The sequence below is a fragment of the Elephas maximus genome, chromosome 4, assembly GCF_024166365.1.
Source record: "Elephas maximus indicus isolate mEleMax1 chromosome 4, mEleMax1 primary haplotype, whole genome shotgun sequence".
Lineage (NCBI taxonomy): Eukaryota > Metazoa > Chordata > Mammalia > Proboscidea > Elephantidae > Elephas > Elephas maximus.
This window is the reverse complement of record NC_064822.1, coordinates 185,316,090-185,336,381: the sequence shown is the minus strand read 5'-3', so window position 1 is coordinate 185,336,381 and position 20,292 is coordinate 185,316,090. Positions and strand designations below refer to the sequence as shown.

Below are 20,292 nucleotides of genomic sequence, written 5' to 3'. Positions count from 1 at the left end.
TGAAAAATGGCATTTATTATCAATATACTTACCCTAATTTCTTGACGTATTCTAAATATCCAATTAGAATTTCATGATACACTGCAGTCCTCAAGCATTTAGGACGGAAGAAATGAACACTATCTAGATAAGATATGTATACTCTCCTATACCAAAGGGAGAAGAAAAACCAAGTCATATAGTGAGTTCTTATTTATGTGACTAAAAACGTATTTCCTCTCTTCTGGGTTCTCTGCTCACCTCACGATTTGTAATGCTCGTCATACAGTGTTATGGTTAGGTAAATGACTAAACTATGAACCCTTCTGGGAAGTCAGTAAGTCTGCTTCTTTGTTACATTTTTAGTACCTAGCAGTGCCTGGCACACAGTTTATCAGTCAGTATTCGTTGATGCAAATGTCCTCTGGCAGCATTCTTACTCTGGTCTTACACTATTTTGGAGACAAATTCTAAACCATAGTCTACCCCATCTGTACAACGTTCTCTCAGCTATTTAACGTAGTCTAGATTTTAAGCCCATTTTCTGAAAAGTAGGAGTTTGCCTCCCATTCCCAATTTCAGGCTGCTATTCAAATCTCATGTTCGTAACAGTAGTAACTGTTACTACAGAAGAGCAAAAACTGAGCAGCAACTGTTTTCCCAGTTTCCGTTCAGATATGTCAACACTACAGACAATTCTATTTATCACATGGACACGTGAGATTTCCAAACCAAGCACGCCCAACACTTCTTTGCCCATTAAGCTTTTTCACATATTACAACTTGAAAATCGAGCCAGATCAGAAGGCAGCCACAGGAATCTGAGTCAGTCGTACCTCTGATTGGGTGGAGGGCAGTCCGAGCCATACTCTTGAACATGCATGCCAAAGAAGCACAAGTCGACACCATCGATTTCCTCAAAGGCAAAGAGGGCCTTGGTTCGATACGGGAAGGACTCGGCCATCTCTCCACTATCTACAAACCTGTGAGGTGGAGAGTGGACGGAAAACCACAACGCATCTCACTCATACTGGAATCACCAACCCTGTGAGCAACTGTGGACCCAGGAGAAGAAAGGGGAGATGACTAGTGGATACCTTGCTTTCATGCCCGGTTTGACTTCCACAGTTTTGTCAGAAGCATGAACAACCCGAACAGTGACTTCCCCTGACTCAGGGTGATTCTGTCGCCGCAGGAAGTCATTCACACGATTCTCCAGAAAGGTGCCAAGCCTGGTGGATGGCAGCCCTAGGAACGTAAAAGCTCAGCAGTTACTGGGGTACAAACTTATCATCGACAGTGTTAAGGCTCAATCTCAAACGTCACTCCTCTCTTTCCAATAAAAACAGGATAACCTGCTGGATTTCTAAAAAGTCTGCAAGATAATTAATACTTAAAAAAAAAAAAAAAAAAGTGGTACACTTCCCACATTTGCGTTATCGCGTTTGTAGAGGTGCCATGCTAATTCATCTTCTCTGTATCAACCCAACTTCAGTATATGTGCTGCGGAAACATGCACGGTAATCGATAATTTTTAAACTTCATTTTCTCTAAGTTTTTATCTTGAAAAACTTCCAATTTTTGGAAGAGTTAAAGGAAATAAAAGCAACAAATGCCTACATTCCAATAATATTTTAAAATAACAAATGTTGGACATTCTAAAAAATATTACAGGAAGCAATTTGTAGGCCACATACTGCAGCCAAACCAAAACCAACCCTAGTGCTGTCGAGTCGATTCCGACTCATTCGACCCTACAGGACAGAGCAGAACTGCCCCATAGAGTTTCCAAGGGGCAAAGTGCTGACCCTTTGGTTAGCAGCCATAGCACTTAATGACTATGACACCAGGGTTTCCGCATACTGCAAAGGCATCTACAAAACCAATTAAACCAAATACTATAATAAGATTACTGATATCAACTGCTTGTACAATAAAATTTGACCCCCACCCCCCAAAATTGAAAAGATCACATAAGGTCTAAAGCAGGATGGTATGGACAATACTGAGGGAGTCACTCAAGGAATGGCACATCTGGCCCACACCAGAAAATGCCCCAAATAAGGAGAAATGCAGGACTCAAAAAAAAAAAAAACACATCTTTTATCTTACAAATCCTGTTCCTTAGACATTTTTCTTTTTCTCAGGTCTAATGAATTATTTTCACACCAAAAAATACATTATGGTTCAACTTTAAATACATTGTAGAATAATTTGATTTTTACTCTAGTTAAGCAATTTTACGTAAGGGTGAAGCAAAGGAATTCATCGCTTTGAACCGTTTCTTAACTCGGTTAAGTTTTGCTAAGATTTACTTGAAAGAATAAAACTTACTTTTAGCAGAAAACTTATTTTCTTTTCTAGTTCGTCCAGTTTTCTTTAAACAGCCATCACAGACAAATCTAAAACATAAACCAAGACTCTGTTTAAGCAAAGAAGCATTTAAAGTATTTTACACAACAAAACCTATTTTCTGAATAATATTAAAATTCAAAAAGACAACCTAGAAGAAATATTTCTAAATATATAATGAAAAATAAATGCAACCAAAATAAAAAGCTTTTTGAAAAAGATTAATTTAACTGAAAAACAGGCAGAGCTATGAAGAAATATAAAAAACAGAAGAAACAAACGGAATATGCGTAAAAAGAGGGCCAAGGGCTGTAAATTGAAACGGGGTACTTTAGGACAAATAATAAGATGCAAATATTATTATTTCAAATTATAAAAAAGCAAGATTAATACAGGAATAAAAAAGATTATCTCCAACCAGCTGACTCCTCTTAAGTTCATTTAAAAAGCACATTTAAAGACAAACCAGAGTGAAAATACTAAGCAGCCACTAAATGTCACCTACTGCAATTTTCCTCAGTGTTATTTTCTGGAAATTTGTTAAAATAGAGCCCTGATGGCGCAGTGGTTAAGAGCTTGGCTGCTAACGAAAAGGTCTGCAGTTTGAATCCACCAGGCACTCCCTGGAAACCCTATGGGGCAGTTCTACTCTGTCCTATAGGATCTCTATGAGTTGGAATCTACTTCATGGCAATGGGTTTTCTATAACCTCCAAACCCACGTCAACAGTGAGTCCGTGAACAGCAGAGGGCAGTGTGGAGTTCTCATTCTATGGGGAGTCACTTGATGCCCAGCTCCCACCTTCCTTCGGAACAGAGCTGGGATCAACCCATTCCTGGAGAGAGTGAGGAGCAGCCCATAGCAGTAAATGGGTGTCACAGCAGACCAAAAAATCCACCCGTTGCTATCCAAGCTGCTGATACCTGCAGCTTGGACAAGTATGTGGTGAATATTCAGAAACACAGCTTAGAGTCCAAGAACAGCTTGTTCATTAAAGTCTGTATCTAGTCATTTTTACGTAACTCTGCTGCCTCGCGTCGACAATTATGCTTTGACTACAGCCACGTAACTTATCTCCCTTAAAAAAGTGTAAAAATCAGACCTTCACCAAGGTCATCACTTAATATTCCATTCACGACATGATGTTTTCTCGGTAGTAGGAAAAGAGGTGCCCCCACCCCTTCCTTATCTCTGCGTCTTCTCATTTTTCTACTGCAGTATAAATGACATTCAAAATCTGGTAAATTTAACTGCATCTAACACCTGCTTACCAGTTTCCAGGTATTAAGATTTCTTGATAAATCTTAATTACAAAACAATTTAAAAAGCAAACAAGCCCATTAATTACGTCAGTGTTGTCATGTACTCATTAAAAATTAAGAAGATCTGCTGCAAAAGCCAACATTACATGCCACAAAGAAAAAAAGCAGAATGCAATATATGTATGTGGATTAAAACAAGGCAAGGTCTATTTTTATCTTGATTTCTAGGATATATAATGTTTTCAAACTGAATTTTAATTATTTTTTTTAATCAACAATGGCTTTGTTTTTTTTGTTTTAGCCTATAGAACCAATTTTTAAAGACAGCAACTTTGAAGATACGATAGTCTTGGCAAAGAAGGAAAAACTAAGTGATAAGGAAAATCCTAGAGAAAATACTGCTTGGGAGCCTCACCCAGTTGGCCAGATGACCTCATGATGAAGGACACAAATCTGATGCATCTTCCTTCCACACTCGGTACATTCGACAAACCTGGAATGCAAGCCCATTGGCAGATTAATCACCAGACTTGTAACTAACCTCCAGTATGTCCCCTGACTTCAGACAACTCAAAAGACAGTCAAGGAGTTGACACGATGTTTGTTTTTTAAAATCTCTTCGCTGTTACAGACAGAGCAAATTTCAAAACCAATTAAGTTCGGTCATTAAATGTGAGCATTTGCAATGTGACTGCAGAAAGGCAGGGAGGAGTGAGAGATCACTGCTGCTACAACTTCCAGATGCCACCATCCATCCAGTCACATCTTTAGAACACCTAGAATATGGCACATATCTCAGTGCTCCTTGCTGTGAACAGCCTCCCTAGAAACCCCGCGCTAGGAAAACGTAGGGATCAGACTTCCTGGTGCTCTTTAGCAATGTGCTGATATAGCAAAGCAGAAGTTGTTTGGTGCTGCATTTGGGCCTATAACACACCAAAACATTATTCAATTTAGTGAAATGCATACTAACTGTAATACAGGCGAACAGCCCTAGTACCTTCACGTTTTCCACATTTTTACCAGCTACTTTAGGGTTGTGAAGATTTAGCCCACGAGCATAGAATAGTCTGACCAACCACACAAACTAGCAGAGTGAGAAGGAAAGAAACCGAAGTACAGATTCTACAACTACTTACAGTTCAGGATCCAGTGTGTCATTTTTTCTCTTGGAAAACTGTTCTTTATTTATTGTACTACAGGAGAGAAGAAAGACACAATGAGAAGATGTGATACAGAAAGATGCTTTAACCAAAGGCAACAAATCTAAGGCTTCAAATGGATTATTTAAATCCTCTTACGAATATACATCAACAAGGGGATTCTTGGCTAACACAAAATGCTTGTGTTTCAGAAAGGACTTTATAGGAAACCTATCTCCCCTTACAGAAAACGGAGAACTCGGAAGAACTAGAATACTGGTTCTTTCTTTCATTTTTTAAAATCTTGCCTACTACTCTTCGTATTGGAAACCCTCGTGGCGTAGTGGTTAAGTGCTACTGCTAACCAAACGGTCGGCAGTTTGAATCTCCCAGGGGCTCCTTGGAAACTCTACGGGACAGTTCTACTCTGTCCTACAGGGTCGCTATGAGTAGGAATCAACTTGATGGCAGTACTTTTTTTTTTTTTTTGGTTACTCTTGGTATTAGGTACTTATACCTTTTTATAGTTTTAATGTTTCTAGACTGAGCTACCAAAGATGTTACTTATAGTTGGAGGTAAACCGCTACTTAAACATAATACTCCTTGAAAGACAGTCTAGTCAAGTACTTTTTGTATCAATAGAAAACTTCAACATTAAGAACATGTATTTTAGGTTTCTAATCGTTCCCCAAAAAAGGTAATTTTGAAGGGTAAAAATTCTGTATTTCATAGTACTTATTTTTAAAAATTTCACATGGCCTCCCATCCTGAAACCTAACATAGCACACCACTCACAGCCTCACTACATATGGGAAAGAAACGGACAGTCTTCTCATTCTCTATCTAGGCTCAACTTCACGTAGAGAGGGCTCACTTTTGACTACTGTGACTCCTCCCAACAAAATGAGGACATGTCAACAGCTACACTGATAATGGCATTTTCCTGAATGGCTGAAGGTAAAGTGTGGTCTGAAGACCAGCAGCACCAGAAGGATCTGGGGGCTTGTTAGAAATGCAGAATCTCATGCCCACTGCAGAACCGCTCAGTCAGGGGGAGCTTTCTGTACTCTACAGACATGCCCCATCCTCAAGTTGAGAGCACGTGGCAGGCCACGGTACAGTTTCAACTGTAAGGCTGACCGCCCTTCCTACATTAGGAAAACCTATACTAGAGTTGACTTCCCTGCTTTAGCCAAGGGTCAGATGTCTCCCCTAAGGCTCAAGGGTTCTCAGTATCTACTCTCCCAGACTCTACTGTATTTTATTTCAATAGCGATCGAAAGGAAAGTACAACTTTAAAACCCAATTTAGAAATTAACCAATTTTTCTCCGAAGCTGTTTTTACCAGTGACATGACAATTCCATCATTCCACTTTTACTCTTACGTAACGTTCTGAACAGCTTCTGTTTATTATAGCATAAACCAGAAAATATGAACCTGAAAAATATTAAAACTACACTCAACAGTTCTTTCCTTCGTAACAAAACAATCCAAGTCTGGTTAGGAAGAAGGAAATACAGTCTCTTGGCATCTAACTGAATCTTAGAGATCTGAAGTACTATCAGGCAGCTCAGGCTATGTTTGAAAATTTTCCTTGACAGATTTACCCAACAATATAAGCTTCTGGGATGCCAAAAAACCAAATGAGTCTCTAATAAGTCACTTTAATAAACGTCTAATCTTACATGTTGTTAAATTTACTTAATTATTAAAATGATTTAAGTGCTCTGTTCACCTACTAGAAGGCCGTAAGGTGGTGATTAGTTTAACTCCCCTTAAACTCAAAACAGTTAATAGTGAAGTTTCCTTGCATTAACCTTTCAGTTTTTAAAAGATAAGCTGATTGTTTCCTTATAAAAGAAATACCTTCACTACCTGTAAGATGGCTGTCCAAGGCTGATGTATTCCCTAGATCAGTGCTATCTAACGGGAAGTTCTCTATTTGCGTTTCCCAATGTGGTAGCTACTAGGCACACTTGACTATTGCACAGCACTTGAAGCGAGGCTTTGCAATTGAGGAACAATTTTTAATTTTATGTAATTTTAATCTATAAATGGTCATATGTGGCTAATGGCCAACATACTGGACAATGTAGCTTTGGATCAGATGATTTCTTCCTTAGAAACCTGAACATCATCACCTGACGGCAAACTGAGAAATAATTCAGCACTTTTCAAAACAATGCAGTTACTTACGTTTGAGGCTGGGAAGGGTCATCCCCCAAAGAAACGCTCTCCCCTTGGATTTCATTGAAACACTTCTCACAGAAATGATACCTGTCGGCAAGAAGGCCATACTGGGGTGAACTGTTCCGTTCACACAACACAGCCAAAGCCAAGCAACGAAGCCACCAATCACAGCAGGCCAAGGAGGGGGACGGGAGCAGAGAGCAGGTCATCAACGGCGACAAGGACATTCAATGATGCAGATTTATGGGCCCCACAGTTTTTTTTTTTTTTTTTTTTTTGCAATCAAAGCCAAGTGCAGACAACGACAAGCATGAGGGAGAAAAAAAAAAACACAAAACAAACAAAGAAATGAGGGATTGCAGGACAACAAAAAACATAAAAGCAAGACAGGACAACACAAAGCAGAAAGCCAAGGCAAAGCAACAGATTAGCATTAAATATCTCAAATGGGATCACAAGTTGCAAATGATTACAGCAAATAAAAAAAGTTCCACTTACACAGACCCACACCCTTTCATTTCAGTAATGAATGCTACTTGGTACAAACGGTCAAAAGGAAGAAGAGGGATAATATACTGGTAGGGGAGAACTGCCACTCTGGCCACCACCTAATCCTAGCAATCACACAGATCTCCCCACTTCCAAAAACATAAAAAAGAAGAAAAAAAAATCCACTATGGATGCGGTAGCAGGAAATGATCATCTAAAAACAACTGGGGATTGCAAGTCACCAATCAAACTCAAGGAAGCCATATCGGTAAAAAAATGTCTTTCATGGAAAAGCCTGCACAAGCAGTTAAAGAAATACTGCCTAGAGCTGCCGATCGGCACAGGCAGAGAAAGGCTGTGGTAGGGGCAGGTGCACGGATCACACGTACCTCGGTACAAAGAATACTTGTACCGATTTGATAGTACAAATCCCAAGACTATAATATGAGCAAACCTTCACGCCAGCTGTTACTACTTTTCTGAACATAAGGTGTTGCCAACAACTTGAGTCTTACCTTTCCTAGATTTCACTGAGTAAGAAACCATGGATTCTAATGACTATAAAGCATTAAGAGTGCACCTAACTTTTTGTAAATTAAAAAAAAAGTTTAAGTGACTAGGAAAAAAAAAAAAAGGCTAGAAAATACATCTGTAGCACACAAGTTCAGTAAAAACCAACACCACAGGCTCGGAATCATTAAAGAAATAAACTGCCTGGCCTTGCTATGACTGTATCAAAGCCCCAAATAAAGAGTACAGTTGCAAGCTACACTGGGGGCTGATTACTGAAAACGGGGCAAACCGTGACTGTCATGATGGATTAGTGAATGGGATTTATGTGACTACAGCAGTTGACTGGGCAGGGGAAAGTAAGACAGAATTGGCTAGTTTATTAGAGCCCCTACCATCCTGCCAGATGCCAATCTTTGTAGGTATTTGAGTTTCTCCTTTTTACTTGCTTACCAGATGCAAGGCAAAACCTATGCAGTCCTGTTTTCATACACTCCCAGAAGAACTACTTAGGGTTAGGCCACACAGAAAGGAAGTATTTCCAAAAAGGTATAGTGGGCTAACAAGCTTGAGTTTCACATTTTCTGGGTAGTTTTTGGGCAAGGAGACAGCCACCAACTATTTCACGGGCAAGCAGAAAGACTAATTAGTTTGAAAATCTTCTTGGTTTTGTCTGAGGCAGTGGTGAGCTATATATAACAAAATGACGGAAAGAGAAGTGGGGCCTGGGACATAGTCCTACCTCTGCCACCAACTCAGAAAGCCTTGGGTTCCTCCCTTACAGAAATAAGGGCCAAGACACCTGACACAAGGCTACTTTGTGTTAGGGAAGTTTATAATTCTGCAAACAAAGGCAGAAAGCAGAGAACGGAACTTGTGTGGTACAGCTGTTTCAAGCCAAGTTACATGTGAACCACGACTGCATCTGCGCTGGTCCATCTGCATGCTGTGCCTAGACATGGGACACGTGTCCACACATGGCTGTGCTTACCTGTTCTGGTAGCTGTAGTAAGTGGCATCACGAGGGATTGTGCATAATTGCTTGCCGTAGCAACAGAGTGTCTGTGGAGAGAACTCCAACTGCAAAAGAAACCATTTGTTAAATAGCACAGAGGCCTGAAGGCCTAGAACACTGGCAAATCAGAAACAAAAGTCAGTAATGTCTTCGTCTTCATATATGTTAATCAGAACGGGGCTATTTCAGTTCCAAAGTAGTTCACAGAACTAAAACCATTCAAGTTTTTTTTTTTTTTTTAAGTTTTTAAAAATGTGGTAAAATATCTATATAATAGCAAAATTACCATTTTAACAATTTTTAAGCATACTATTTAGTCAATAATACTATTTTATTTCACCACCCTGAGATAGGCTTAGCAGTCATACCCCTCCATAACTTGCTGCAGAACTCAACAGGACACGGGGAGCTCAACAATGTGAATTTATACACACAAAAAAGCCAGCACATTCCAGACAACGTGCACACACAGATGAGTATGATAAAGTCCCTACTTTAGATTACAGTCCAGTGATTCAGTGTTCTAACTGGTCGAGTTTTCAACACGATTAACATCTATGCAAAAAGCATCTCTGCAGAAAGTGCAGGAATGCAAACAGGTATTACCGTGGCAGGTGCAAGTTAGTACAAACGACGCAGTACGAGAAAACCCTGTCAAAGTCAGAAGCAGCGCACTCTCTTAACCTAGCTGCTACAGGCTAGGTGCCCTAAAAAGTTAAAAGGCGGGTCTGAAAATCTCTTACCTTTCTGCCACAACAATATCCAAGGCTTTGCATGACTGGGTCAATTTCTTGTTCAAAGACCTCAGACAGCTTGGAGCAGTATTTGTACACCCGTGATGTCTTCCGATTATATAACCAAGCATTATTGAACATAAGCCAAATGTCATCCACGTATTGCCATGGCTCTTGATACTGTCCAGTGTCTAACTTTCTTTTGATGGTAGACAGATCCATGGGGCTCTTCACAATATCAAAGTAATCCTAGAAAGACAAGTGACACCAAACAACATCACCCAAGAGTCCCAGTATATTTAAGGCAGCTGGAGTGTCATCCTATTATCATCACTAATACTCCAGATCACGTCGAGTCTTTGAGCTGTCCATGTTCCCAGTTAGCTGGTGTGCACACTTTTTCCAGTTGTTAGCGTACACAGATACTGAAGCTGCTCAGAGAGCGGAGAGTAACTAACAGAAGTAGCCACTAGAGCCACTGCAGAATTTCCAGACAGCAGGCTGACGGTCTACGAGGTTACTCCAGAGGTGTCACTGTGGTGTATGTGACATTAGGTCAAATACCAAGAAGGCAAAGACCCTTAAAAATTTTCATACTAGAAAGGGCCTACAAATGAGGAAACAGTGTACAGAACTTGCTTCAGTGATCCATCTAGTCAGACAGAAGAACAGGAAAAAAAGTTCCTAAATTATTTTCACCCATGGAAGCACTCTTCTCTGAAGAGTTTTGGCCACCTTATTCAGTAACCACTTTATATCTTCAAGTTAAACCTGACCGGTCTGGTGTGTAAAGGCAACTTTAAAAAAGTTGCCTTTACACACCAGACAAAGCTGACTTGGGTCCATCTTTTCCGTCATGATCTACTGCTACGCAAATGATAAAAATAAATGAGAAACCATATGACCCAGCAATTCCACTCCTAGGATATACCCAACAAAACAGAATATTCATACAATGGAATGAATATCATTTGGCTATGAACATGAATGAGGTATTGATTCGTGCTACAACACGGATGAACCTTGAAAACAAGGTATGTGAAAGAGGCCAGACACAAAAGGTCATATACTGTATGATTCCATTTATATGAATGCCCACAATAGGCAAATGCAGGGTCAGGAAGAGATTAGTGGTTGCCTAGGGATGGCAGAGGAGGGGGTTTTAGGAGAAAGTGGGGAGTGGCTGCTATCCGGCATAGAGTTTCTTTTCGGGGTAATGAAATTTTTCTAAAACTGTTCATGGTGATGGATGAACAACTTTATGATTATACTAAAACCACTGAGCTGCATGTACACTTTAAATTGGTAAATTTTGTGGTATGTGAATTACATCTCAATAAAGCTGTTACATTAAAACCAACCAACCAATCAACCAGCCCAGAAGCACCACCCCATACTTACCGGGATCCCCAGAAGCTGAGGGTCCACAGGTTGACGAAAGGGAAGGGATTCTGGGTCCTGCCGGTAAAGTGCCTCCAGTGTCGGCATCAGTGCCTGTCGTAATTCTTCTGGTTTGAAAACTTTAAGAAGAGTATATTTGAAATTAGTATGAATTAAACAAAAGAAAAACATTCAGGTTGATCCTCTAAAAGCACTTGAAGAATCACAAAACACAAACTGTCCCCATGAACTACCACCAGGGGCACATTTCTAACACCTGGAAGGGGAGAAGTGCTACCCGCCCAGGTGGCGCCCACGTAACAGCAGACCTTGAGATATCTTAACTGTGCCGCTTAAGGGATGACTAGCTGTAAGTGAGCCCCGGTGGTGCAGTGGTTAAGTGCTATAGCTGTCAACCAAAAGGTCAGCAGTTTGAATCCCCCAGCCGTCCTTGGAAACCGTACAGGGCAGTTCTACTCTGTCCGATAGAGTCACTATGGATCGGAACCCACTTGATGACAACGGGGTTGGTTTTTTTTTTTTTTTTGGATAGCTTCAAGACATTCTACTCCTATACATGAGTTAGTACACAGATTTCTGCTTGCTCAACTTGATCCACTGCTTTCTAGCAGAACGGTTCAGAGCAGAGACTCCGAATCAGTTTGCCCGAGTAACCCTGCTAAGCCTTCATTTTCCTGCCTGTACTCCAGGAACAATAACATAATAGAGCTCTTATGAAGTTATTCAATAAGACAATGCAGATACATGGTAGACTGCTTGGCACACAGTAATTGAACGGTAAGCGTTACTATTATTGCTATAATATGCAGCATTTTAGTCAAGAATATTATTGAACAATTTCTCTCTTCTAGAAAGAGGTAACTTCCAGAGGTTGCTAACCACCTACCTACCACCCACCCAACCTGAAGAAATGATGGTATGTGATGGTACGACTGACCCAGTGGTTGCAGCAGGTCAACATACCTAAAGGAAAAAAAATTTCTTTTCCAACATTAATAATAATACAAAGGCCAGGCCCAGGGCTCCAAGCTTAATGAAATCCCATTAAGGCCAGTTTCTGACGCCCGATCCCATTCTACTCCAGGCATTTAGTTTTTTCCCATCTCCAGGAATACAGAGCATAAAAGACTTACTCTTCTTCTTTGACTGTCCTGGAGCTGGAGATGATTGGGTGGCTGAGGTACTTGGCTGGTCTTCCTCTTCTTTCATTTCAGTTTTTAATTCAGTGCCTCTCTCATCAGTTTCTGTAGGTTCCACTTTACAGTCTTCTGTTTTAGTCTAAAGGGCAAAGCAGGACTTTTTAGGACTTCCAAGACCCAACTGGGAAGCAGCAAGAGTACCACCATTATTTTATTTACTATTCTCCCCTGTGGATGTATCTGAAGACCCTGTCTGACGTAGGAACCAATTAAATGAGCCCTAATTACCAAAATATTGATTTTTTTAAAAAACTGAGTTTCTATACCGAGGTTCCGAGGTCCCTCGGTAGTGTAAATCGTTTGTGCTTGACTGCTAAAGATTGGTGGTTCAAACCCACCTACAATATTGTGGAAGAAAAGGCTTGGTGATCTGCTTCCATTAAGGCTACCAGCCAAGAAAACCCTATGGAGTATTTTCCCTCCGTAACACATGGGTCACCATGAATTGGAATCTACTCAACAGTAACTAACAACAACAGACTGAGGTCCTAGCCAAGTCGAAATAACTGTCCTACTCTTACCTCTGGAATATCCTCTGGCTGAGTATCTGCTGGTTCTGGTTGATCCACTTCCATTTTGGCCTCCATTTTCACTTCCTGTGAAGGCTGCTTCTCAGGAATGGTCTGAGAATTCACTTCGGTGCTACTAGTGGATGGAGGGTTTGATGCCTGCCCATCAACGCTTACAGCTGGCTGGGAAAGCTGGACAAGAGGCAGAAAAACACACCACAAGTTGGCTAATTATACAACTAGAATTTAAGATGCAGAACAGGATGGTAGGATTAACCACCTATTTCTATGCCAGTATCATTATTTCCCTTTATGATGCTTTCACTTATTCTGTCTACTTGACCCCTTTTTATTAAATTATGCTTAGGAACAGGAGGCTGAAGGACTTGCAGATGCTGGCTAACTGTGCGAGGCAGCCAGCAAAAGTTTCTTGAGTAACCACTACTCTGGGGCCATGTGTGAGGGCTGGGGGTTCCTCTGGGAGCTCCTACTCACACAGAAATGGAAGGGAAAAAAATAAGGGTGGCTGGCCATCTTCTTTAACTTTTCATTAGGGAAAGTTTCAAACGTACAGAAAAGGAGAGAGAATAATACAATGAACTGAACCATCACGTTCTAATGGGTACTTCCTTTGCACTTATTGAGGATGCAACACTAACTGGTAATTTTTTTTCCTACGCCTTTCAGTGATGAGAAGTTAGTATTTTCAGAAAAACTAGCCTACATAGAATAAAACAAGGTGAATATCATTCTGCACTCCGCCCTTCAGAGGCTAGGACAAACCAGTTGCCAGTGAACAGTATTTTATGAGGTGGCTGTGACTCACAGGACTTCCCAGTTTACCAACATGACTGAGAACTAAAATATCAGCATTAATGATCAAGGAAAAAGTTCTAAGCTTTGACACATAGAGTTCTATTAGCAAGGATTCAACTAGTAGACGAGAGTCTTGATTTCTGCTATATACATAACCAACCTCACACAAGGAAGCTATAAATTGTTTCAAGCCCACAACCCCCTCATCGTAGATCATGATTTCCTAACACAGGGCCACAGGGACTCAATGCCACATTATTTTTTCATTACTCTTGAGTACTAGAGCTCACACCGTTTAAAAAAGATTCTTGAAATTTATGTCAAAGACATGGAGCGCACTAAGCGATACACGAAATAAGCAGAAAGAGACTTTCCTACAGGTCTCAATACAGCATGAAACATACCATGGTCAAAGTCAGACCTAAACAAGTACCTCTGAGTTCCTTCTGTGCTAGGTACAGGAAGAAAAAAGGGAAAAGCAAGTCCCTTTAACCAAAAAGAGATTCCAGTATAACTGGTGAGACAACAAAAGGAAATGAAACAAGAGAGCAGAAACAGCACAGAAGTCATAGAACTCTATAGTTTCAATGATTCCACCTAGACCTCAATCTCTGCTTACTGGAGTTGCAGGCTGTGGAGGCAGCAATGGTGCCGTTGGGGTGGGAACAGAGGCTGCTGTACTCTGCTGTGAGAGTGGCTGCTGCTGGGCCTGGTCAGCTGAAGGAGCAGCAGGAAGTGAAGGCTGCACTTGGGGAGGAAGTTGCGTTGTTGGTGGGGTAGGCGTCTGCCTTGGAGGGGGATGGAGAGCCTGGGACTGTGGCCCAGGTGGCATGGCTGGAGGAGTAGGAACAGGGGCTGGAATCGCTGCTGGTGGTGGCTGCTGAGCCCCTATGCTTGGAGGTGTGTGGTGAGGGGTCGGGGTACGACTTGGTACAGGAGATGGTGAATTTTGATGCAGGGCTGGTTGAGGGAGAGTGGGGCAGTGAATGTGACTCCCTTGAGACCCTGGAGGCATGATAGGGGAGTTCACTGGGCAGGAAGAACTGGACATTTGTGCCTGTTAAAATGAAAAACAAAACAAGGTGTCAATTCAGAACAGTAAAGATGTTTCACACATGTAGGTTATGTGCATTTAGGATACAAAGTGATCAAACAGAAACTGGCAATGCCCCATTCCAAAATGTCTCAAAAATCTTGTTACCGGAGGCCTATCTTTGGATAACACAGTCAACATAGAACTGAACAAAGCAGACGTCAAGCCATTTAGCCGGACAACCTCATCCACTGCAGGGCCATGGGAGAGGTAAGGACTTAATCTTCTGGAAATTTCCTAAGCTTTTTAGACTTTACACTTCTCTCTTTCCTTTACATTGCAGTCCTCACTAAGATTTCATTTATAAAAAGGACATTTGCTACTTAAAGAACAGTGAAAACCATCAATTAAGCCTATTTCCTAGTTTGTAACAATTCACACTACTGTTATGCCACAGAGTAATCTCTGCATGTTCAGAATACCGTAAATCCATAACTGTTATTTCAAAAAAATCAACTGCTATCATCCACTATTTGCTGTCACACTTCCCTGTAAAAACCTGGGTCAAGACAAGTTTCAAAAACCACGAAAAAGTAAAAAATCCACTTCTAAGACATACTTGAGACACTGGTGCTTGACCGCTGGACTGCCCCAAAGGCATATTCGATACATTCATTCCCTGTGCTGAGAACGGAGTTTGGGGAAGGAACTGGCTCTGGCTGGAAGGCTGCTGCATACGGGGCCCATAGCCCATAGGCTGCAAAAAAAAAAAAACAAACAGCACCAAACCACGTCATCACACTGTTATTCTACAATGAGAATCACCCAACTGCTTTGGCCTGGCCTATTGTTGGGCTCAGTGAGCAGAGAAGGGAAGAGAGGACAATAGATGAAGGGTGGGGGGAAAAGTTGAGGAAAGAAGAAAGTGATAGAACAATTGACTTTCCTGCCAAGACAATGGGAAACAGCCTCATAGCTTACCTAAGCCTCCTCCCAAGAAATAACAAGTAGGCAAAGACAAGTGCCAATTCTGTTGGTACACAAATGCACCTGGAACTCTGCTAAGACACAGAGGCTGTTTATGTGCATACCCTGTCAAGTCAGGAGAGTGAATCAGTGTCATGAGCTCTTTGGTCATGTTGGTGCTATTGTTACAGCACAAAATGCAAGACTCCAGAGGGGGTACACACAAAATCTTCCAGGATACAGCCAAACCTGGTAGCATACATGGTCCACAAACGCTCTAAAGATTGCTACATTTCATTTCTACAACTGCCCTAGACAAACCAAGCTTTTTAATAAAGGAAAGAAATGTGGCATATCAAAGGCTAAAAACTTTATAATCTAAGAAAATCATTTGTCTACAGATTAAAATGACAACTAGGATTCCTCATTAAATACGACAGATTGATAACAAGAAGTAACGCTGGATAATCCCAAAAAGGCTCAAAAATTGGAGGCACCAGTTAACTGTGATAGAGTAAGGGTTGGGACCAACAAGGAGAGCCAGATGGATGATGCTGAGAGGCCCTCCTCACAGTCTCTGGAACCAGGTAGCTGCCCCTCCATTCCTGTGCAAAAGGCAGTTCGCTGTGTGGGGAGCTTCTGGGTTTGGGGAAGTCAAACATTAGGGAAGAGAGGTGACTGAGTCAAAGTCTGCAGGCTACAAAATAGTGAGACCCCAAGGGCAGGGGGCTGGCTGGTTTTGATCAGCTCTCTAATACTATGATTTTTAAACTACGAACAGTGCTTGAGATGTAAATATTTCTTTTAGTGTTTATTTTATACGGATTAACAAGTCATAGGTTTATCAGAGGTCTCAATTGTACTGGATTCTATAGGATATATTCTTTAGAAACCTGCTTTTCCCTTTAAAGCCACAAACAGCTTTCATGCCATTACATAAATTATTAAATTATTGCCTATACAACATCCTGATTTACAGATGTACCATAATTTTGTCATAATGAATCTTCTAATTACATTCAGGACATGACCACTTTTTCAGTACAGAGGATACAGTACAAAATCCTCCAAGTGAATTTTTTCACACTATTCCTTATAGTATCTCGATTATTTCTTAGAATAAATTTCTAAACACCAAATTTCTAGGTTAAAAAAATAAGGAAAAAATCAAGGATTGTTTAGCATTCACTACTTAATCATGGTATACAATTTAGTTTTCTCCACTTCTTTTAAATACCTATTCTTATCTCCCAAACACAAGCAAAGCATTTGCTTTGTCTACATTAAGGGTCAAGTACAACAGAATTGCAGAAACAATCATGTCGTCGATAAGTCACTTAGAGCTCACTAAACAAACGTGAGAATTTTTATGAAGTAGGAACAAAGAAAAAAGATATTTTAAATGTTTATACCATCAGATAAAGGCTAGACAGATTACCCAGAGAAGTTAAACTGACCGGGTTGAGAGCTGCAGGCTGCGCCAACTGTCCATGGTGCTGAAGGGGAGAGGTTTGCCGGGGGCCGATTGGGGGCTGGGCCATACTCATCTGGCCAAATTGATTTAAACCTGCGAACAGGTACACAATATTAGATCTCAACACCCCCATGGAATTAGAGAATAAAGGGCAGAGTTTTTTCTGATTCAAAACCATTTTATCACAATGGATGAGCGAAGGGCACTGTTAATTCACATAGGGCTTCTTAATCAAAGGTAACACTCGTCAGTAAATTCCATCTAGGCCAAATGTTCCTAAGTGGATGCTTGATCATTTACTGTTATGTGCCTCCTGACCTGCCCATCAACCTCCTCTTTATCATCTATTCCTCCCTGAGCTCCAACTCGAAGAGGCTTTCTGGCTTCTCAAGTGGGTGATTGCGTAAAAAAGCAACTAGGGGGCAGCCATAATGTTGTAGTACACCACAGACCCTCTTGAAAGAACTGTGGTAGGGCACAGGATTTCTTTCATTGCTTACCAGGTTGTGGAGTTATCCGAGGCATCATCTGGTTTGGCACACTGCCACGGATCATAGTCGGGTCAGGTAAAGGACCATCTAGAATAGAAAAGAGGGTTAGAAAAGCATTTAGGACCCAGCTGCCCTTCTCTTTAAAACAAAAACAAAAAGCCCCACCAAAGATCTTTTAACAGGATCTGCGAAAATTCAGCCTGATTCTCAAAAGAATAGAGCACTACATTACACAGGAACTTGAAGAAAATGTTAACTTCAGAAATATAAAAAAGATACCTCCAAATAGTGTGACCTTAGTACATTCCTTAGGAACCAGAGTCCTTTCACAGTGTTCACAGGAAGAGAATGTAAAACCTAAGCATGAAAATGAAGCCACTACCTGCCAAATTTATTTATTTATTTTTTAATGGTTTGGTTTTATTTCTGGATGCTTCCGCAGAACACATTTCTGACTGGTCGATTCAGCTTATTTCACGAAAATATTCAAGAGAAATATACTCTAACTACTTAAAACTTTTTTAATTGTAATTTTGTTTTAGTCATCATATCCTAATGTGTTGGAGAAGGCTGTGGAGGCAGCTCCAGGTTTGAATCTTGGCTCTACCACTTCACCGTGAGATCATGGACAAGTTACACTCTCTACACCTCAGCTCTTCAGCAGTAAAACAGGACTAACAGCACCTACATTGTTAGGCTGTTGGTTCTCTCAAAAAGCTGCTTTTCATAGTTATTATCTGTGTACTGACTGGATTTTTGTTCTTTTCCACTTTATTTTACAGCTTTTTAAATCTTGCATATAATCTCATATTTTTTGTTGCTAATACGGTTTTTAAGCTTAGTCAGCATGGTGGCTGCAATAATGGGCTCAAACATAGCAACGACTGTGAGGGTGGTGCAGGACCGGGCAGTATTTTGTTCTGCTGTACACTGGGTTGCTCTGAGTCAGAACCAACTTAATGGAACCTAACAACAATGATGACAACAGTACTCCCAGCTCCTTTCTTATCCCCTGTTGTCTTTCCATTCCTTTTGTGTGGAAATTTTTTCTTTCAAAATTTTTCTGTTTTCTGCAGTAATTCTTCAAATGCATTTTCTAGTACGCTGATTATGACTTTCCCTTGTATTCAAAAATTTACCTGCGAACAGGGGCAGCCCTATCTGGGTGTGTGTGCTCAATAGTGTAGGTGGGACTGTCACTTTCTCAGCCACACCCTCCCCTTTACCTCTAAGTCAAGGGTTCTGATGCTTGCCTAGGTCTGGTCAGTTTTTCTACCACTGGGTATAAACGGAACACACTAAGGGCGCCTTGATGAGATTATTCTAATGTACAGATATATGGTTGCTTTTGCAATGCAATACTGGAAAACTTTTAGGATGTTTCAAATGTCTCAGTAGTATAAATTATGCTACTATAAATACTTTCGTGCAATTGTACCATTACTACCTGGAATTAAATTCCTAAAAACCAAAAAACATAAAAAAATTAAAAAGGTCTTAATTTTTTTGCACAAGTTCCAGATATCTTTACATTTATTTAACAGATATCTCATACTGATTTTGCTACTTCTTCCTTCATATCCTTTCCTGGTTTTTCTTCTGCAATGTTTTTTATTTTAAGGAGATTGGTATCTTGAATTTTATATTTCCTTAGTTTTCTGTGTAATGCTCTTGTTTTTAAAACTCTCGGCTCGTCTATGATTAATTTCTGTGTATGGGATATGGTGTTGCCAGATGCCATCAAGTGGATCTTCAACTCACTGTAACCCCATGGGATCTCATTCTGTGAGTACAAGCTAAAGGCCAACGTGTATACTTCAGGCTACCGAGTTCCGCTAGTATTTGTTTGTTCCTGCCTACATCAGTACCACACTGTTTTACACTAACGTAAGAATATAATTTAGTATCTGACAGAATACATACTTGACTCAAATTTCACCTGGAACCAAGTTAATTCTACCAAATTCACCTATCTCAAATGTGTTCACTTATCTCTATACCCTAGTTCAAAATATCAGCACTGAAGCCATTTCCCCAATTCTAGACTTGACTTTCTCATTTCTGCACATTTCTTTGCCCACCTGTTTTTTTTGTGTGTGTGTGCTTTAAGCGGAAGTTTACAAATCAAGTCAGTCTCTCACACAAAAGCTTATATATACCTTGCTACATACTCCCAATTACTCTCCCCCTAATGAGACAGCCCACTCCTTCCCTCCACTCTCTCTTTTCGTGTCCATTTTGCCAGCCTCTCACCCTCTCATCTCCCCTGCAGGCAGGAGATGCCAACATAGTCTCAAGTGTCCACCTGATCCAAGCAGCTCACTCCTCACCAGTATCCCTCTCCAACCCATTGTCCAGTCCAATCCCTGTCTAAAGAGTTGGCTTCGGGAATGGTTCCTGTCCTAGGCCAACAAAAGGTCTGGGGCCATTACCACTGGGGTCCTTCTAGTCTCAGTCAGACCATTAAGTCTGGTCTTTTTATGGGAATTTGGGGTCTGCATCCCACTGCTCCCTCAGAGGTTCTCTGTTGTGTTCCCTGTCAGGGCAGTCATCGGTTGTAGCTGGGCACCATCTCGTTCTTCTGGTCTCAGGATGATGTAGTCTCTGGTTCATGCCGCCCTGTCTCTTGCCCACCTACTCTTAACTACACTCGAAAAATACTTGTGTGCTCCCTTAGCAGTGGGCCTCCATATATGCTGTTCCCTCTGCCAGGAGTGCTGTTGCTCTT

The 20,292-nt window shown here is 40.9% G+C and overlaps 1 protein-coding gene and 1 non-coding gene across 2 annotated transcripts in view; both read right to left on the bottom strand.

Moving 5' to 3' along the window:
• The window catches only part of EP300 (E1A binding protein p300), an 82,408-nt gene that overhangs the window by 9,411 nt on the left and 52,705 nt on the right, over positions 1-20,292 (bottom strand). Inside the window, exons 11-26 of the mRNA XM_049884476.1 lie at positions 17,574-17,651; positions 17,057-17,166; positions 15,253-15,390; positions 14,220-14,657; positions 12,797-12,976; positions 12,210-12,354; positions 11,077-11,195; positions 9,685-9,924; positions 8,918-9,006; positions 6,934-7,014; positions 4,733-4,789; positions 4,009-4,086; positions 2,314-2,381; positions 1,077-1,227; positions 816-962; positions 33-146 (exon numbers count right to left, since the gene is read on the bottom strand). Coding sequence (XP_049740433.1) covers positions 33-146; positions 816-962; positions 1,077-1,227; positions 2,314-2,381; positions 4,009-4,086; positions 4,733-4,789; positions 6,934-7,014; positions 8,918-9,006; positions 9,685-9,924; positions 11,077-11,195; positions 12,210-12,354; positions 12,797-12,976; positions 14,220-14,657; positions 15,253-15,390; positions 17,057-17,166; positions 17,574-17,651 — 2,233 coding nt within the window. The remainder of the gene's footprint in view (positions 1-32; positions 147-815; positions 963-1,076; positions 1,228-2,313; positions 2,382-4,008; positions 4,087-4,732; positions 4,790-6,933; positions 7,015-8,917; positions 9,007-9,684; positions 9,925-11,076; positions 11,196-12,209; positions 12,355-12,796; positions 12,977-14,219; positions 14,658-15,252; positions 15,391-17,056; positions 17,167-17,573; positions 17,652-20,292) is intronic.
• Positions 1,387-1,498, bottom strand: LOC126076585 (U6 spliceosomal RNA). Its single transcript, XR_007517517.1, has one exon. It is a non-coding gene; the product is annotated as a U6 spliceosomal RNA (small nuclear RNA).